Source organism: Mobula hypostoma, chromosome X1 (genome assembly GCF_963921235.1).
Source record: "Mobula hypostoma chromosome X1, sMobHyp1.1, whole genome shotgun sequence".
Taxonomy (NCBI): Eukaryota; Metazoa; Chordata; class Chondrichthyes; order Myliobatiformes; family Myliobatidae; genus Mobula; species Mobula hypostoma.
Genome location: NC_086128.1, coordinates 10,570,635 through 10,589,060, shown reverse-complemented (window position 1 = coordinate 10,589,060; position 18,426 = coordinate 10,570,635). Strand labels below are relative to the sequence as shown.

The 18,426-nt window shown below is 40.4% G+C and overlaps 1 protein-coding gene across 1 annotated transcript in view; it reads right to left on the bottom strand.

Moving 5' to 3' along the window:
- Positions 1-18,426, bottom strand: part of LOC134340487 (parathyroid hormone/parathyroid hormone-related peptide receptor-like) — a 59,443-nt gene that overhangs the window by 6,654 nt on the left and 34,363 nt on the right. The window contains exons 8-11 of the mRNA XM_063037798.1: positions 18,321-18,381; positions 6,915-6,981; positions 6,319-6,413; positions 5,877-6,018 (exon numbers count right to left, since the gene is read on the bottom strand). Coding sequence (XP_062893868.1) covers positions 5,877-6,018; positions 6,319-6,413; positions 6,915-6,981; positions 18,321-18,381 — 365 coding nt within the window. The remainder of the gene's footprint in view (positions 1-5,876; positions 6,019-6,318; positions 6,414-6,914; positions 6,982-18,320; positions 18,382-18,426) is intronic.

The window sequence follows — 18,426 nt, the reverse complement described above, 5'->3', positions numbered from 1 at the left end:
GCCCTCTTGTGCCAGCCATTTCAGCTCTGGGAAAAAGCCTCTGACTATCCACACGATCAATGCCTCTCATCATCTTATACAACTCTATCAGGTCACCTCTCATCCTCCGTCGCTCCAAGGAGAAAAGGCCGAGTTCACTCAACCTGTTTTCATAAGGTGTGCTCCCCAATCCAGGCAACATCCTTGTAAATCTCCTCTGCACCCTTTCTATGGTTTCCACATCCTTCCTGTAGTGAGGCGACCATAACTGAGCACAGTACTCCAATTGGGGTCTGACCAGGGTCCTATATAGCTGTAACCATTATTTTTTATTATTTTATTTTTATTATTTTTTTTTCTTATCTCATGCTGGTAAAACCTGAGGTACAGGCATAGTCAAGCACACTTATTTCTCTATTGCTAGGAACTTTCAGACTATTCTAGCAGTGTTTAATATTGTGGTTTTCTGGAGATTTTTGTAAATATTGCTGTGTAGCCCTAATTGTTTAATGCTATTGTGTAGTGTTTGGGATGATATCAGTTGCAGATATTACTATAGGGACAATGTATACCCTGTTCATGTTCCATAATCTTTCAACTTCTTCTTTTGATTCAGCATAGTTCTGATGTTTTTCACTTAGTGAATTCTGTATGTTATGTGCTATACAGGTACCTATTGAGTAAGTTGTTTTGCTTGCTTATTATGGATTGTCCTATCTGTAATAATTATATAGGCATCGGTTAGTCTCGTGAGACCATGGATTTGGGCCTTGGAAGGTTTCCAAGGCACAGGCCTGGGCAAGGTTGTATGGAAGACCGGCAGTTGCCCATGCTGCAAGTCTGCTCTCTCCACGCCACCGTGACACACAACACGCTACCTCAGCCAAGGCTTGAACTAGCGACCTTCAGATCACTAGACGAACTCCTTAACCACTTGGCCACACGCCAAATATCTGTAATAGTGGATCGGTCGTAACATAATCTGTAGGACTCTGACTCTAAAACTGGATAAGGATTGTATTTATAGCAAGGTATGATGTCTTTTATAAGTTTGTATTTTAAAGCAAGATTTTGGTGAATGATGTTTGCCACTTGTTTGTGCCTATGTAAGTATTCAGATTGAATTGAACTGCTACAGAATCCTGTAATGTGTTGGATTGTTTCTGGTTTCTCTTGGTATTTTCTGCATTTATCATCTTGAATTTGGTCATTATTATGTATTTTGATCATTTTTTACGTTAACCATCTGGTCCTCTATTGCCACAAGGAACCCCTCTGTTTCTGGAAAGAGGTCTCCAACTCTGAGCTAGGTGTTTGACGCTTCCGTGACAACATCTAGTCTGCTCAGATTATGGGGATGTCGTCCATGGAGGGTCATGCTCTTCTATTGGTTAACTTTTTCTTCAATAGTGAAAATTTCTTCGTTTTTCTGGGTTGTGCTTTCATTTAAGTTTAGTGGTGTGTACATCTTATCAGAATTGTATATGCTTGTATAGAGTGCTGAATTCCGATTTGTTGATGAAACTACGTCTGCCCGTTTATCTCCACCCTCACCTCCATTCAGGGCCCCAAACAATCCTTCCAGATGAAGCAACGCTTTATCTGTGAATCTGCTGGAGCCATCTATTGTGTCCAGTGTTCCTGATACAGCCTCCCTACATGGGTGAGACCCATCATAAATTGGGGGACTGCTTTGTTGAACACCTCTGCACCATCTGCCAAAAGTAGAACTTCCCGGTAGCCAAACAATTTAATTCTGATTCCCGTTCCTGTTCCAACATTTTGGACCATGGCCTCTTCTTGTGCCAAGATCAGGCCAACCTCAGGGTGGAGGAGCAATGCCTTACATTCTGTCAGGGTAGCCTCCAACCTGATGGCATGAACATTGATTTCTCCTTCACATAAAAAAGTACCCTCCCCCTTCCCTCTTCTCCACTCTGGCCTCTTTCCTCTTCTCATTTGCCTATCACCTCCCCCTATGCCCCTCCCCTTCTCCGATGGTCCACTCTCCTCTCCTATCAGATTCCTTTATCAGCCGTTTATCTTTCTAATAAACCTGGCTTCACCTATCACCTTCTAGCTATCCTTCTTCCCCCTGCCGCTTACCTTTTTATTCTGGCGTCTAACTCACCCCATTCCTTTCCAGTCCTGAAGAAGGGTCTTGGCCCAAAACATCAACTGTTTATCCACTTCCATAGATGCTGTCTGACTTTCTGAGTTCCTCCAGCATGTTGTATGTGTTGCTTTGGATTTCCAGCATCTGTAGACTTTCTCGTGTTTTTGATGAAAATATAACCTTAGAAGTTTTATCTGACTGTTGTGTAATTTTTTTTGCCTGCTACTTCTCTTCCTCCTCCTGTCCTAGGTAGTGTTAATCTAAGTACATTTGAGTGTACATGGTCTTTTCTAAAATTTGTCATTTCATTTGTTATTTTTCTTCATAAATTTTCCAGATCAGCCTAGTACCAAGATATTATACCAAAAGAATATATTAATATGGGTATAGTGAAAGTGTTTCACTATAGGTATGGTGAAAATGTTTATTAACTTTTTTATATTTTACTTTACTTTATTGTCACCAAACAATTGATACTAGAACATACAATCATCACAGCGATATTTGATTCTGCGCTTCCTGCTCCCTGGATTACAAATCAATAGTAAATATTAAAAATTTAAATTATAAATCATAAATAGAAAATAGAAAAATGGAAAGTAAGGTAGTGCAAAAAAACCGAGAGGCAGGTCCGGATATTTGGAGGGTACGGCCCAGATCCAGGTCAGGATCCATTCAGCAGTCTTATCACAGTTGGAAAGAAGCTGTTCCCAAATCTGGCCGTACGAGTCTTCAAGCTCCTGAGCCTTCTCCCGGAGGGAAGAGGGACGAAAAGTGTGTTGGCTGGGTGGGTCGTGTCCTTGATTATCCTGGCAGCACTGCTCCAACAGTGTGCGGTGTTTTACTGTTGAGTTCTGTTTGGCAGATTTTCTTAAGCCTTGAAGTAAATTCTGTCAAAAGATTTCCTTTTATCGCACTATGATCTATTTTCTTTGCTTATTGGTATCTCAGATACTTATACCAGCTCTCTAACTTGCTGAATCAGATGAAAATGGGGAATGAAATCAGGTTAGAGAGCGGGTTTAAAGCTAGACAAAACCATTGTGGGATTAGAGAATCGCCCTGGAAAATGCTCGGTTTATTTTGCTAATGGTGGTGGTTGTTTTTTGGGTGTTGATAGACAGGGTGATTACAGTACGCCAGATGTTGTCGGAATTTCACAAGTATTGGGTGGAGTTTATAGATATTAAGAGCTTCTATTAACCATGACTGTGGGACAGAATCGAACATGAAAGATTTCTACTTTTCTGCCAGGCTTGATTTAGAATTACAGAATCTATTATCAGTTGTTCTTTACATCCTTTCATACACTTACGAACTCCTTTTGCTCTTCTGTAAGTATATTGTGGTTATCTAAGTAAGTGGTGATTAGTTGCAAGATGCATGATGTTACAATTTTATATATAAAATGTTATATATTGATATTTTGATGGGTCATTTGTGATATCTAAGAGATAGGTTTTACATTCTCTCAAAAATTAGGGCACTTTTTCAGGATTTTTAAGAAAATTGTTGACATGTATTAGTAGGTAAGGATAAAGGTAAATACATTTTTTATAACCACTTTTAGCATATCCATTGTAACTTGAGGTGTTTGCATGTTTTCAATTGTGTGAGTACATTCTCTTTCCTCCCTAATCTAGCTTGCTTCCTCATGAGTGTCACCATGTTTGACAGATATTAGACCAAAAGTTCTTTTTCTGTGTTTTCTGGTAATTCTGTGCTAGGGTTGGTGAAATTTTGGTCCGTCATATTTAGTTTCAATGTCCTGTATAAACCATTTTCATTGTTCTTGAACTGATAATTCTGTTTTCTTTGGTGTATTTCATGTATCTATTTAGTATGGCTTTGTATGCATCAAGCTTTTGTTTTAGTGTATCTATAAATTCAACAATGCTTGTGTTAGGTTGATCATATCTTGTGTGGACCTTGTATCTTAGAAACATAGAAAACCTACAGCACAGTACAGGCCCTTCGGCCCACAATGCTGTCCCGAACATGACCTTACCTTAGAAATTATCTAGGGTTACCCATAGCCCTCTATTTTTCTGAGCTCCATGTACCTGTTCAGGAGTCTCTTAAAAGACCCTATTGTATCCGCCTCCACCACCGTCACCAGCAGCCCATTCCACAAACTCACCACTCTCTGCGTAAAAAAACTTAACCCTGACATCTCCTCTGTACCTACTCCCAAGCACCTTCAAACTGTGCCCTCTTGTGTTAGCCATTTCAGCCCTGGGTAAAATCCTCTGACTATCCACACAATCAATGCCCCTCATCATCTTATACACCTCCATCAGGTCACTTCCCATCCTCCGTCACTCCAAGGAGAAAAGGCCAAGTTCACTCAATCTGTTTTCATAAGGCATGCTCCCCAATCCAGGCAACATCCTTGTAAATCTCCTCTGCACCCTTTCTATGGTTTCCACATCCTTCCTGTAGTGAGGTGACCAGAACTGAGCACAGTACTCCAAGTGGGGTCTGACCAGGGTCCTATATAGCTGCAACATAACTTCTCAGCTCTTAAACTCAATCCCACGATTGATGAAGGCCAATGTACCATATGCCTTCTTAACCATAGAGTCAACCTGCACAGCAGCTTTGAGTGTCCTATGGGCTCGGACCCCAAGATCCCTCTGATCCTCCACACTGCCAAGAGTCTTACCATTAATACTATATTCTGCCTTTATACTATATAATACTATATTATATACTATAACACTATCTTCTTGGTATTTCCTTAGCTTTTCTCTTAACTTCCTTGCTTGCTTATCCATTTTATACTCTATTAAGTGGGCTATTTCTGCTCTTAGGGATTCACTTTTGTCTCTTAATCTCTTCTGCTGTTTGTGTCCTCATTACATTACTGAGTTTAGTGTTTCCATTAATGAGTGCCTTTATTGTGCAGCTATTGCACTGCACTGCTGTTAATGCTGCACAGTGTGTCATTGTGTGTAGTTTTTCAGTGATTTGGTTGTATTTCTTTGTTCTACTGTGAATACCTGCAAGAAAATGAATCTCACGGTGACATATGTATACGTAGTTTGATAAAGTTACTTTGAAGTTCATCTGCTTCCTCAGACCAGCATACTATTATTATTATTATAAGGTGGTGACTAGAATTGCATAGAGTACTCCAACTGTGCCAAATTAATGTTTTATAAAGTTGTAACCGTAATCTCCCTGCTCTTATACTTTAAACCCCAGCAATAAAGACATGTGTCCTCTTTGCCTTCATCATCTTACTACAGGTATTCGTACCTCCTCCATTCACTTTCAGACAAACAGCAAAGGCCCCAGCAACAATCTCTGTGGTACACCACTGGTCAGAGACTTTCAATCACTAAAATATCCCTCACATCACCCTCTGCCTCTTAACACCAAACCAATTTTAGATTCAATTCAGTAACTTGTCTGACCATATGGGGTCTCGTATTTTGGATTAATCTTCCATATGGGATCATGTCAAATATCATCCACACTACCTTAATCTCTATTTAATTATCCAGAGATAATTTAATATGTGAGTGTGTGTATGTATGTGAGGGAATGCTTGAGTGTGTGACTGTGAGATTTTGCATAAGTATGTGTGTATGAATGAGTGTGTACAAATACATAAAAATGAGTGTGTCAATCTGAGTACGTGTGTTGTGTTGATGTGTGTGTCTGTTTATGAGTGTGTGTGATTGTGTGTTGTTGGCGTGTGTATGTGCACGTGAGTCAAGAGGCCTGAGACTAAGGGTCAGAGCCCTGTTTCCAGATCTGGAGGTGCCAGCCATACCTGAGAGGAATTGAAGAGCATCTCGTAATGCATCTGGATCTGCCAGAGGATCCCGGAGACATCAGTGTATGGTATGGCCATAAAAACCACATAATGGACACCAAAAAGAGGCATAAGGACAAGTGTGGACTTCAACAGTTTTCTGTAAGGAAAACAAAACAAAATCACTGTCAGAATGATCCAGGGTCACAGAATGCAGACTGCAGAGTTCACATTACTCCTTGGTCAAAGATCACTTGATAGTTTTGGTCAATGATCAAGGTTCAAGGTTTCAGTCAGTGATCTCAGCTCATGGTCCAGTGGTCAGTCATGAATTGTGTTCACTGTCCTTTGTCAGTGGTGGGATGATGGTCCCAGTGGCCAGTTGTGGCCTTGGTTGATGATGGTCATTTGTCAACATGGGGGTAGTGGGCTGTGCTGTCCGACTCTGACTGTGGCTTACCTGTACTGTTGCCGAGGGTTTAGCTTTCCTGTATTTGTTTCCCACAGTTTTGATGCCAAAACACGGACAATGTTGATAAAGAGGAAGAAATTTACCTAAAAAATACAACATCAATTATTGTAAATCTACAGGTTTCATTTTCTGGTCCTGGAGTTTGCATTGGCAGAAATCCCAGAATCAGGGGACCATGTCCCATCAGGGTCAGCACCAGTGGATCCCTAACCCAGCAGAAGTCATTGTCTGGATCCCTATCCCAGCAGGAATCAGTTCTTGTGGTGTCCTACTCCAGTAGACAGTCACTCCTGTAGATCAGGGGTTCCCAACCTTTATATGCCATGGACCTCTACCATTAACAGAGGGGTACGTGGACCCCAGATTGGGAACCCCTGCAGTAGATCCTTATCCCAGCAAAGGTTATCACTTTGAGGAGGTGTGTGAGGTAGGCGCTGAAATCCACGATAAAGCAGGGGTCCAAGTAAGCGTTCTATCCAGAGGAAGATTCTGCTGAACTCCCCACCCTCACTGCACAGTGATGTCCTGTTCCTGCTGGGTAACCTGGTGCCCACTCTAGCCCAGTGATGACACCCCTCACTTACCACAACGGCAGCAAGAATGGGAACTTGGTAAATCCACTTCACGTTTCCAGCACTGAGGTCCCAGCACCTGATGGGGAGAAGAGAAAGTGAGAATGTGTTGATGTATTACAGGTGTTCCAGAGTGCAGCAAGATGGAGACTGCCAGTGGCACGATAGGTGTCAGCAACTGGGCACAAATAATCTATCCTGGGATACACACAGGAGCTGGAGGATTATGTGCTGGTCCAGCTAAGTTTCTAATCAATGGTAATGCTGGGGAACTTGATTTGAATGTCAGACTTACACTTATTGGAGAAAGGCATTACTTGTCATGCATCAGCTCATCCCTGAACTGTCTGGGTCTAGCTGCATGCAGGAATGGGATAAGGGGCTGTGAAGAAAATTGAATATGAAACAATCATCAGGGAAAATCCAAACCTCTGCCCATATGATGACAATAAGGTCATTGATGAAGCAGCTGAAAATGGTTGGGCCAAGGAGACTTTGTTGAAGAACCCACCTCTGAAATACTGACCAGCAACCACACTGTCTTCCTTTCACCATTGGAGTGTCTTTCCAGTGATGTCAGGTTTACTAGGGCAACTTATAGACAAGCATACAATTTAAGGGAATAGGACAGTAACTCACTCATCCACCCTTCCAACCCCAGTAACAATTCACTCCCTTACTTGTCAATAATCCATCTCCCTTAAAACATTCAAAGACTCCACATCTACTGCCCTTTGAGCAGGAGAGTTCCTTTGGGAGAAAAGATATTGCCTCATCTAGCCTCAAAGAGTGTCCCCAGTTCCACGTTCTCTCATGAAAAAAGCTATCCTCCCCACATCCAGCCAGATCAGACTCCTCGGGGTCTCATATGTTCCAATCATAACTTCATTCATTCTTTCAACCTCCAGTCATAGATAAGCTAAACTTGTCCAATCTTTCCCTATCCCACCCCAGGCATTGGTCCAGTGAACTTCTCAATTGCTGCCGATGTACAGTATTATCATCTTTTAAGGAGGCCAGTTCTGTCTGCAGTACCCCAGGCGTGGCTTCACCAACACCCTTTAAAACCTCCCATTATGTATAAAATTCCCCTATCATTAAACAATAACTTCTTACACGCTGGCCTTTATGAATCATACACTGGGATATCGTCCTCACTCATATTGTCCTCACCATCATCAAGTTCCCTCTCATTGGTGAATACCGAAGAGAAGTATTCACTGAGGACTTCGCTCACTTCCACAGCCTCCAGGCACATCTTCCCACCTTTATCTCTAATTGGTCCTACCTTCACTCCTGTCATCCTTTTTTTCTTCACATAATTGAAGAATGCCTTTGGGTTTTCCTTTACCCTACTCGCCAAGGCCTTCTCATGCCCCCTTCTTGTTCTTCTCGCTCTTCTCAGCCCCTTCTTAAGCTCCTTTCTTGCTGCCTTATATTCCTCAATAGACCCATCTGATCCTTGCTTCCTAAACCTCATGTATGCTGCCTTCTTCCACCTGACTAGATTTTCCACCTCACTTGTCACCCATGGTTCCTTCACCCTACCATTCTTTATCTTCCTCACCGGGACAAATTTATCCCTAACATCCTGCAAGAAATCTCTAAACATTGACCACAGGTCCATAGTACATTTCCCTGCAAAAACATCATCCCAATTCACACCCACAATTTCTAGCCTTATAGCCTCATAATTTGCCTTTCCCCAAATAAAAGTTTTCCTGTCCTCTCTGATTCTATCCTTTTCCATGATGATGCTAAAGGCCAGGGAATGGTGGTCACCCACTGAGAGATCTGTGACCTGAAAAACGTAAACACGAGGAAATCTGCAGATGCTGGAAATGCAAACATCACACATCAAAGTTGCTGGTGAACGCAGCAAATTTGATGTATGTTGCTTGATCTGTGACCTGACCCGGTTCATTACCTAATACTAGATCTAGTATGGCATTCCCCCTAGTCGGCCTGTCAACATACTGTGACAGGAATCCGTCCTGGACACACTTAACAAACTCTGCCCCATCCAAACCCTTGGAACTAATCAGGTGCCAATCAATATTAGGGAAGTTAAGTCACCCATGATAACAACCCTGTTATTTTTGCACCTTTCCAAAATCTGCCTCCCAATCTGCTCTTCTGTATCTCTGCTGCTACCAGGGGGCCTATAGAATACCCCCAATAGAGGGGACTTCCGGTAGAGCTCATGGAGTGAAGTCGTGTTCTTGACTTGCTCCATTACCTCTGAGTTTTTTTTCTTATGATCAGCTATATTTTAACTAACCATTAAGGCATCGACTTTTACAATACTTTGAAACAAATTGGGCTCTTTGATAATCGGATGTTTTTAAGGTCTGCTATGTCTAAGAATGGAAAAAATGGGAAAGACGGCAAACCTCCGGTTAGACCGAAAGGTACCGATCTTCCTCCGACTGAACCACCGGTGACTTTGAAAGCTATATCGGATCTAATTCAAAGGGAAATTTCAACCTCTATTACGGAGCTGATTCATTCGGAAATTTCAATTAATTTCCAGAAAATTGCCGATTCAATCGATAAAATACAATTATCTATTACGGAACATCAGTTGGCTATATCTAATCTTCAAAAATCCATGCAACAAAATGAACTCAAGATGGGGAAAATTGAAGAAACAATTACTATAATGAAGAAAAAACTTGACTTTCTGACCTTTAAAAACTCTGACTTAGAATCCAGAATGTGACGGCAGAATCTTCGAATGATTGGTGTGCGTGAAGTTGTTGAATCTGACAACCCTATGAAGTTTTTTTCTCAACTTTTAAAAGATGCATTTCCTACTGTATTTCCTGACCAACCACCGTTATTGGATCGTGTTCACAGAGTTCCATCATACTCGTCTAAGTCAGATAAACCTCGACATGTCAGCTTACGTTTTCATTTCTTTCAAGACAAGGAGAAACTGTTTTGATCCATTTGATCTAAAGGTTACATTGATTTTTTGGATCTTTATTTCCGGTTTGTGGAGGATTTCAGTAAACCAATTCGGGATCAACGGGTTCGTTACAGATCTGTGATGTCGGAACTCTACAAGATGGATTTAAAACCAGCGCTGCTTTACCCAGCACGTCTAAGGATCCGTACGTTGGATGGAGCCCTCCGTTTTTTTTGAATCTCCATCGGATGCCCAGAGTTATCTGGATCAATTTTCATCTTCAACATCTTAATCGTAATTTTTAACTATCTCCGTTTGATCGGAGGTTGTGAGTCTGTCGGCCTTAATTTTTTTTTGCCTTATATGGGCGGAAAAGTTTATTTTTGATTAATTAATATGGTTGTTAAACCTTCTTTCTATCTGCGTCATTCCTTTCTTTTTCCCAGGGGATTTTGGGTGGTTATTTCCTCAACGTCATTCTACGTATTTCCTTTGAGGCCTTAAATATTGTAGTTTTTAAATCTACTTTTTTTGTAGGTTTTTATAACTAGTTTATGTTAATAATTTCATTTCTTTTTTTTGTTTATTCATAGGGTCTGGGGTTTGTTGCAGTTTTTTTATATTTTCTGGCTTTTTCTCTGTTATATTAAGTGTTTGTTTTAATTGATTTACTTTTTTTATTCTTTTACTGTTTTATAACTAGCTGATCTTTTTTATATTTACACTTTTTTTTAGTGAGCATCTATCGGAAGTCATGGAGGTAGTTTCAGTGCTTGCTTCTTTCCGGCTGGTCTGTTTTAGATTTAGCCTTGAGGTCATGGGGTGGGGGGTGGTGGGAGGGGCTTCACGTTTTAGTTTTTTTCTTCTTGGGCTATTTACACTATTGAAGTATTGGTTGCGTTCTCCTTCCCGGTATCTCTTGCTTGTTCTGTTCCCTTTCCGGGTTCGTGGATCGAGCCTATCGTCAATCCTCCCTTTTGTGGATTGACTTCAGGGTTTATGGAGTCTATTATTAATTTTGTCTCCTGGAATACTAATGGTCTTAACCATCCTATTAAAAGGAAAAAAGTTTTTAAAGTGTTCCGGAGACTTAAAGCACAAATTCTATTTTTACAAGAGACCCATGTGCGGAGGGGGGGACAGACTACGTTTTTTTAAATTCTGGAAGGAACAACAGTTTCATTCGAACTCTAACGCTAAGATTCGAGGCGTCTCTATTTTTATAGACTCCTCAGTTACTTTTATACAACATGATATTATCTCTGATCCGAATGGTAGATTTCTACTGGTTAGTGGTTTACTATTTAATAAAAAGGTAGTTTTGGTTAATGTTTATGCTCCCAATATGGACTGTCCGGAATTTTATAAATCATTATTCAATCAGTTCCCGAATTTGAATGAGTTTTCATTGATCTGGGGCGGAGATCTTAATACCTGTTTATCTCCAACTTTGGACCGTTCGGCTCCTCTACGGACCTTACCTAATAAATCTGCAACTTTGATTAATTCATTCCTTTCTGATTCTGGGTCGACAGACATTTGGCGTTTTTTGCATCCTCAGGAAAAAGATTTTTCTTTTTTTTCACATGTTCATCATTCCTATTCAAGAATTGATTATTTCTTTATTGACTCTCGTCTTATTTCTTCAGTGATTAAATGTGATTATGACTCTATAACCATTTCAGATCATGCTCCACTTAAGCTTTCTATTAAAATTATGGCCAATATACAAAATAATAGACAATGGCGTTTTAATTCGCTGTTGCTTCAGGACTCGGACTTTGTTAACTTTATGAATGAACAGATTGATCATTTTTTTACAATTAACTATACAGAGGATATTTCTGTCAACATTCTTTGGGACACTTTTAAAGCTTATATTCGTGGTCAGATTATCTCGTATTCTGCTGCTTTGAGGAAGAAGCTGAAGCAGGAGGAGTTGGTAATTGTGGACAAGATTAAGGAAATTGATAAGAAATATGTTATAGCTCCCTCTGAGGAGTTATATAAACAAAGAACTGAACTTCAAATGGAACACAGTTTATTACTTTCATCCTCAATTGTAAACCAATTAAAGAAAACAAGAAGTGAATTTTATGTACACAGTGATAAAATTGGCAAACTGTTGGCTAACCAATTGAAATCTAATTATACTAAGTCTCAAATTAATCAGATTTATAATCAAAATGATCGACTGATACTTGATCATGCGGGAATTAATCAAACCTTTTTTGATTTTTATTCTTCCTTATATCAATCAGAGTCCTCTCGAGACTCTAAATATATGAATGATTTTTTAGATAACCTAGAATTCCCTGAGATTTCACGGGATATGTCTTCTATGCTATATACTCCCATTACCACTGATGAGATTAAGAATGTTATTTCCTCTGTGAACGTGGGGAAAGCTCCTGGCCCTGATGGGTTTACCGCAGAATTCTATAAATGTTTTGCATCTTCTTTAATCCCGTGGTTCTGTAGGGTTTTCAAGGCTTCATTAAGACTGGGTAAACTTCCCAAATCTTTCAATAGAGGGTCAATCTCTCTAATATTAAAGAAGGATAAAGATCCTGCTCAATGTGCATCTTATAGACCAATATCTTTATTAAATGTTGATTCTAAAATTTTTTCTGAATTATTAGCAAACAGATTAGAAAAAGTACTTCCTTTTATTATTTCGGAAGACCAAACGGGTTTTATTAAAGGTCGTTACTCTTTCTATAACACACGTACACTGTTAAATATTGTTTATACCCCCTCACAAAATGTTCCTGAGTGTATTATCTCTTTAGATGCTGAGAAAGCTTTTGATAGAGTAGGATGGCCTTACTTATTTAAGGTGCTTGAAATGTTTAATTTTAGCTCGAAATTTATATCCTGGATTAAACTGTTATATCATTCTCCTGTAGCCTCGGTCCGTACTAACTCTTTAAGCTCACCTTTTTTCCCTCTTTTTCGAGGTACTCGACAAGGTTGTCCTCTTAGTCCTTTATTATTTGATATTGCATTAGAACCTCTTGCAATTGCCATTCGAGAATCTCCAAATATTACTGGGATAACTCGGGGCTTAAAGTCCCATAAAATATCACTCTATGCTGATGACTTACTTTTATATATTTCCAATCCTCAAAAATCCATCCCTGCTGTTTTAGAGTTATTAGCACAATTTAGTCTTTTTTCAGGTTATAAATTAAATCTTAGTAAGAGTGAACTTTTCCCGATTAATAAACAACTTCCCTTATATCACAACTTTCTGTTTAAATTGATTAATAATTATTTTTCATATCTTGGGATTAAAATTTCTTGTAAACACAAAGATTTATTTAAGATTAATTTTTTACCCTTAATTGACCATATTACTCAACATTCATCTAAATGGTTTCCATTATATTTAACTTTGATTGGTCGTATTAATGCAGTTAAGATGTTTTTTTCTGCCAAAATTTTTATATATATTTCAGGCATTACAGATTTTCGTTCCAAAATCTTTTTTTGATAAAGTTGACTCAAAAATTTCTTCATTTATTTGGCAAAATAAAAACCCGAGACTGGGTAAAATACATTTACAGAAAGCTAAGAGAGATGGAGGTTTAGCATTACCTAACTTTAGATTCTATTATTGGGCAATTAATATTCGACATATGAAATTTTGGTTACTTGACCAGGATACACTATCCATTCCTAAATGGGTAGCATTGGAATTACAATCTATTCAGGGCTATACACTTGGTTCTATTTTAGGTTCCTCTCTTCCTTTTGATTTGAAACGCCTCAAACAGGTATCTAACCCGATAGTTAAATATACCTTACGTATTTGGTTTCAATTCAGAAAATTTTTTGATCTTAACCAATTCGGGCTAGCGATTCCTATTTTAGATAACATATTTTTTCCTCCCTCTTTCACGGATCGTGCTTTTCAAATTTGGAAGACTAAGGGTATTTCACGGTTTTTGGATTTATTTTTAGATGGTTCCCTTATGTCTTTTGAACAATTATCTAATAAATATAATTTATCAAGAATACATTTTTTTAGATATCTACAAGTTAGAAATTTCCTAAGTACTATACTTTCTTCCTTTCCAATGCTTTCTCCTACATATATCTTAGATGCTATAATTAACCTTAATCCATGTCAGAAAGGTGCATCGGCTATGATTTATAATATTATTATGAAACTTAGGAAAGCTCCATTTGATAAGATTAGGGTAGATTGGGAACAGGAATTGGGCTCTATCATTTCCATGGATGACTGGGGGCAGATTTTACAATTAGTCAATACTTCCTCTATCTGTGCTAAACATTCCCTAATTCAAGTTAAAGTTGTTCATAGAGCACATATGTCCAAAGATAAATTAGCTCGTTTTTATTCTCATATTAATCCTTTTTGTGATAGATGTCCGGGGCAGATAGCCTCTTTAACTCATATGTTTTGGTCTTGTCCTACTCTGGAAACTTTTTGGAGAGACATTTTTAATATTATCTCAAAGGTATTGAATATAGATATCTCTCCTCACCCTATTACTGCTATCTTTGGATTACCTAAAATTTCCAGTAATCTTTCTCCTTCAGCCCGTAGAATGATTGCATTTCTTACTTTAATGGCGAAAAGATGTATCTTACAACATTGGAAAGAGCTTAATGCTCCAACTACCTTTTTTTTGGTTTTCTCAGACGATATTATGCTTGAATTTGGAGAAAATTAGAAGCAATCTTTATGATTCCCCACTTAAATTTGAACAGACCTGGAGATCTTTTATTCAATATTTTCATTTAATGTAATTTTTTTCTTCCCCTTTTTGCTCCATATTTATATTCCCTTCTTGTTTTTTTCTGCTGTTTTTAATGGAGGTTGGGTTTGAGGACGTGATTTTAACTCTTTTAACTCTACTTGTTTCCAAGTTAGCCCATTGCTTTGCTTTGCTTTTAGTTTAGTTGCACGGTGGGGTTTTTTTGGTTTTTTTTTTCCTTTTTCTATTGATACATACATATAAAAATTAGTATACTATTATGTTACCTTATTATGTAATGTTTAAATTACATTGTTTGTATCATTTCTTTTCTGTATTAATATCTCCTGTAATTTTATTATATTCTGACGGTGTATTAGTGCCCATATGGCTTACCTTTTGTATACTTATTCAATAAAAAGATTTAAAAAGAAAAAGAAAGAATACCCCCAATAGAGTAACTGCTCCCTTCCTGTTCCTGACTTCCACCCACACTGACTCAAAAGAGGATCCTGCTACATTACCCACCCTTTCTGTAGCTGTAATAGTATCCCTGACCAGTAATGCCACCCCTCCTCCTCTTTCCCCACCTCTCTATCGCTTTTAAAGAACTGAAATCCAGGAATATTGAGAATCCATTCCTGCCCTGGTGCCAGCCAAGTCTCTGTAATGGCCACTACATCATAATTCCATGTGTGTATCCAAGCTCTCAGTTCATCACCTTTGTTCCTGATGCTTCTTGCATTGAAGTACACGCACTTTAGCCCTTCTACCTTCGTACCTTTACACCCTTTATTCTGCTTCTCTTTCCTCAAAGCCTCTCTGTATGTTAGATCTGGCTTTACTCCATGCACTTCTTTCACTGCTCTATCGCTCCGGGTCCCATCCCCCTTGCAAATTAGTTTAAACTCTCCCGAAGCGAGCAAACCTACCTGCAAGGATATTGATCCCCCTCAAGTTCAGGTGCAACACATCCAATCTGTACAGGTCCCACCTTCCCCAGAAGAGATCCCAGTGATCCAGAAATCTAAAACCCTGCCCCCTGCACCAACTCCTCAGCCACGTATTCAGCTGCTATCTCCTCCAATTCTTACAATCACTATCACGTAGCACTGGCAGCAATCCTGAGAACACCACCCTTGAGGTCCTGTTCTTCAGCCTTCTGCCTAGTTCCCGAAATTCACACTTCAGGACCACATCCCTCTTCCTGCCTATGTCGTTGGTGCCAATGTGTATCACAACTTCTGGAACATGTTGATATTAAGGCAGAGGAAGTGTTGGAGTTATTAAAATACATTAGGACGGATAAGTCCCCGGGGCCTGACGGAATATTCCCCAGGCTGCTCCACGAGGCAAGAGAAGAGATTGCTGAGCCTCTGGCTAGGATCTTTATGTCCTCGTTGTCCACAGGAATGGTACCGGAGGATTGGAGGGAGGCGAATGTTGTCCCCTTGTTCAAAAAAGGTAGTAGGGATAGTCCAGGTAATTATAGACCAGTGAGCCTTATGTCTGTGGTGGGAAAGCTGTTGGAAAAGATTCTTAGAGATAGGATCTATGGGCATTTAGAGAATCATGGTCTGATCAGGGACAGTCAGCATGGCTTTGTGAAGGGCAGATCGTGTCTAACAAGCCTGATAGAGCTCTTTGAGGAGGTGACCTGGCATATAGATGAGGATAGTGCAGTGGATGTGATCTACATGGATTTCAGTAAGACATTTGTCAAGGTTCCACACGGTAGGCTTGTTCAGAAAGTCAGAAGGCATAGGATCCAGGGAAGTTTGGCCAGGTGGATTCAGAATTGGCTTGCCTGCAGAAGGCAGAGGGTCGTGGTGGAGGGAGTACATTCAGATTGGAGGGTTGTGACTAGTAGTGTCCCTCAAGGATCTGTTCTGGGACCTCTACTTTTTGTGATTTTTATTAATGACCTGGATGTTGGGGTAGAAGGGTGGGTTGGCAAGTTTGCAGATGACACAAAGGTTGGTGGTGTTGTAGATAGTGTAGAGGATTGTCGAAGATTTCAGGGAGACATTGATAGGTTGCAGAAGTGGGCTGAGAAGTGGCAGATGGAGTTCAACCCAGAGAAGTGTGAGGTGGTACACTTTGGAAGGACAAACTCCAAGGCAGAGTACAAAGTGAATGGCAGGATACTTGGTAATGTGGAGGAGCAGAGGGATCTAGGGGTACATGTCCACAGATCCCTGAAAGTTGCCTCACAGGTAGATAGGGTAGTTAAGAAAGCTTATGGGGTGTTAGCCTTCATAAGTCAAGGGATAGAGTTTAAGAGTCGCTATGTAATGATGCAGCTCTATAAAACTCTGGTTAGGCCACACTTGGAGTACTGTGTCCAGTTCTGGTCGCCTCACTATAGGAAGGATGTGGAAGCATTGGAAAGGGTACAGAGGAGATTTACCAGGATGCTGCCTTGTTTAGAATGTATGCATTATGATCAGAGATTGAGGGAGCTAGGGCTTTACTCTTTGGAGAGAAGGAGGATGAGAGGAGACATGATAGAGGTATACAAGATATTAAGAGGAATAGATAGAGTGGACAGCCAGTGCCTCTTCCCCAGGGCACCACTGCTCAATACAAGGGGACATGGCTTTAAGGTAAGGGGTGGGAAGTTCAAGGGGTATATTAGAGGAAGGTTTTTTACTCCGAGAGTGGTTGGTGCATGGAATGCACTGCCTGAGTCAGTGGTGGAGGCAGATACACTAGTGAAGTTTAAGAGACTACTAGACAGGTATATGGAGGAATTTAAGGTGGAGGGTTATATGGGAGGCAGGGTTTGAGGGTTGGCACAGCAATGTGGGCCGAAGGGCCTGTACTGTGCTGTACTATTCTATGTCTATGTCTCTATACCAGAGTGGTCACACAAGAGACTGCAGATGCCGAAATCTGGAGCAACAAGCAATCTGTTGAGAACTTGGTTAGTGGGTGATGCTGCCTGACCTGCTGAGTTCCTCCGGCTTTTTGTTTGTCAGCTCTCCCTGCATCTCAGAACTCTGCAGTCCCTCACTATTTACATAATATACTTCTTTCCTGTGACATTTGCCACATTCTTCATCTTTGCCCACTCACTTCCCTACCTACATCTCTGCTTACTTGCCTTATGTCCATTTCACATCTTTATTTCCTACCTTTTTGTCATCAGCAAGTTTAGATGTTGAGGCAAACGCTTGTTATATCTGACCAATCAGAAAAAGACCCTTCCATACCACCTCTGTGCTTCCTGTTGTCCAGCCACTTTCTCTGCCTGCAGACATGTTGCCTCCTGCACTGTCAACTCTTACTACATTAACTTGTGATGTGGCACCGTATCAAATGCCATCTGGAAAGAGAGATACAGGACATCCACTGGTACCACAGTCAGCCAAATGCTGCCCTGCAGTGGCATCCAGATCTTGGTTTGGGCCATGTCTGGATGAATTTAGAGGTCCTGGCCAAGCCCAAACTGAGTATCGGTGGGTTATTGATGAGGCAACTACCAGCACTTTGACATTACAGGTTACAGATTGCTTAATATCAGCTCCCCTCTCTCCTGCTGTTCCTGGAGTCTTATCTACATCCCACCCACATGTTACCTCATTTTCCTCCCAGTGTATAACAAGTCCCACTATGGGTTATTCCATTCCCCACCCATAGGTTACTTGGATTCCACCCAAAGGTCACCCCATTTCCCCACCCACTGGGTGATGCCAGGTCCACCCAGCACCTATATGCAGTGCCAGCTTCTGATAGCTCAGCCAGTTCTGCCACTGTTGTGCCCAAGGATGTACATACTGTGTATCGGCCAGCAACGCTCTGGTGCTTCCCCATACAGCCACCACCACCGCAGGGACTCCTACAGAAGAGGACAGAAGCACGGTCGTCATTGCAAGCCTTACTG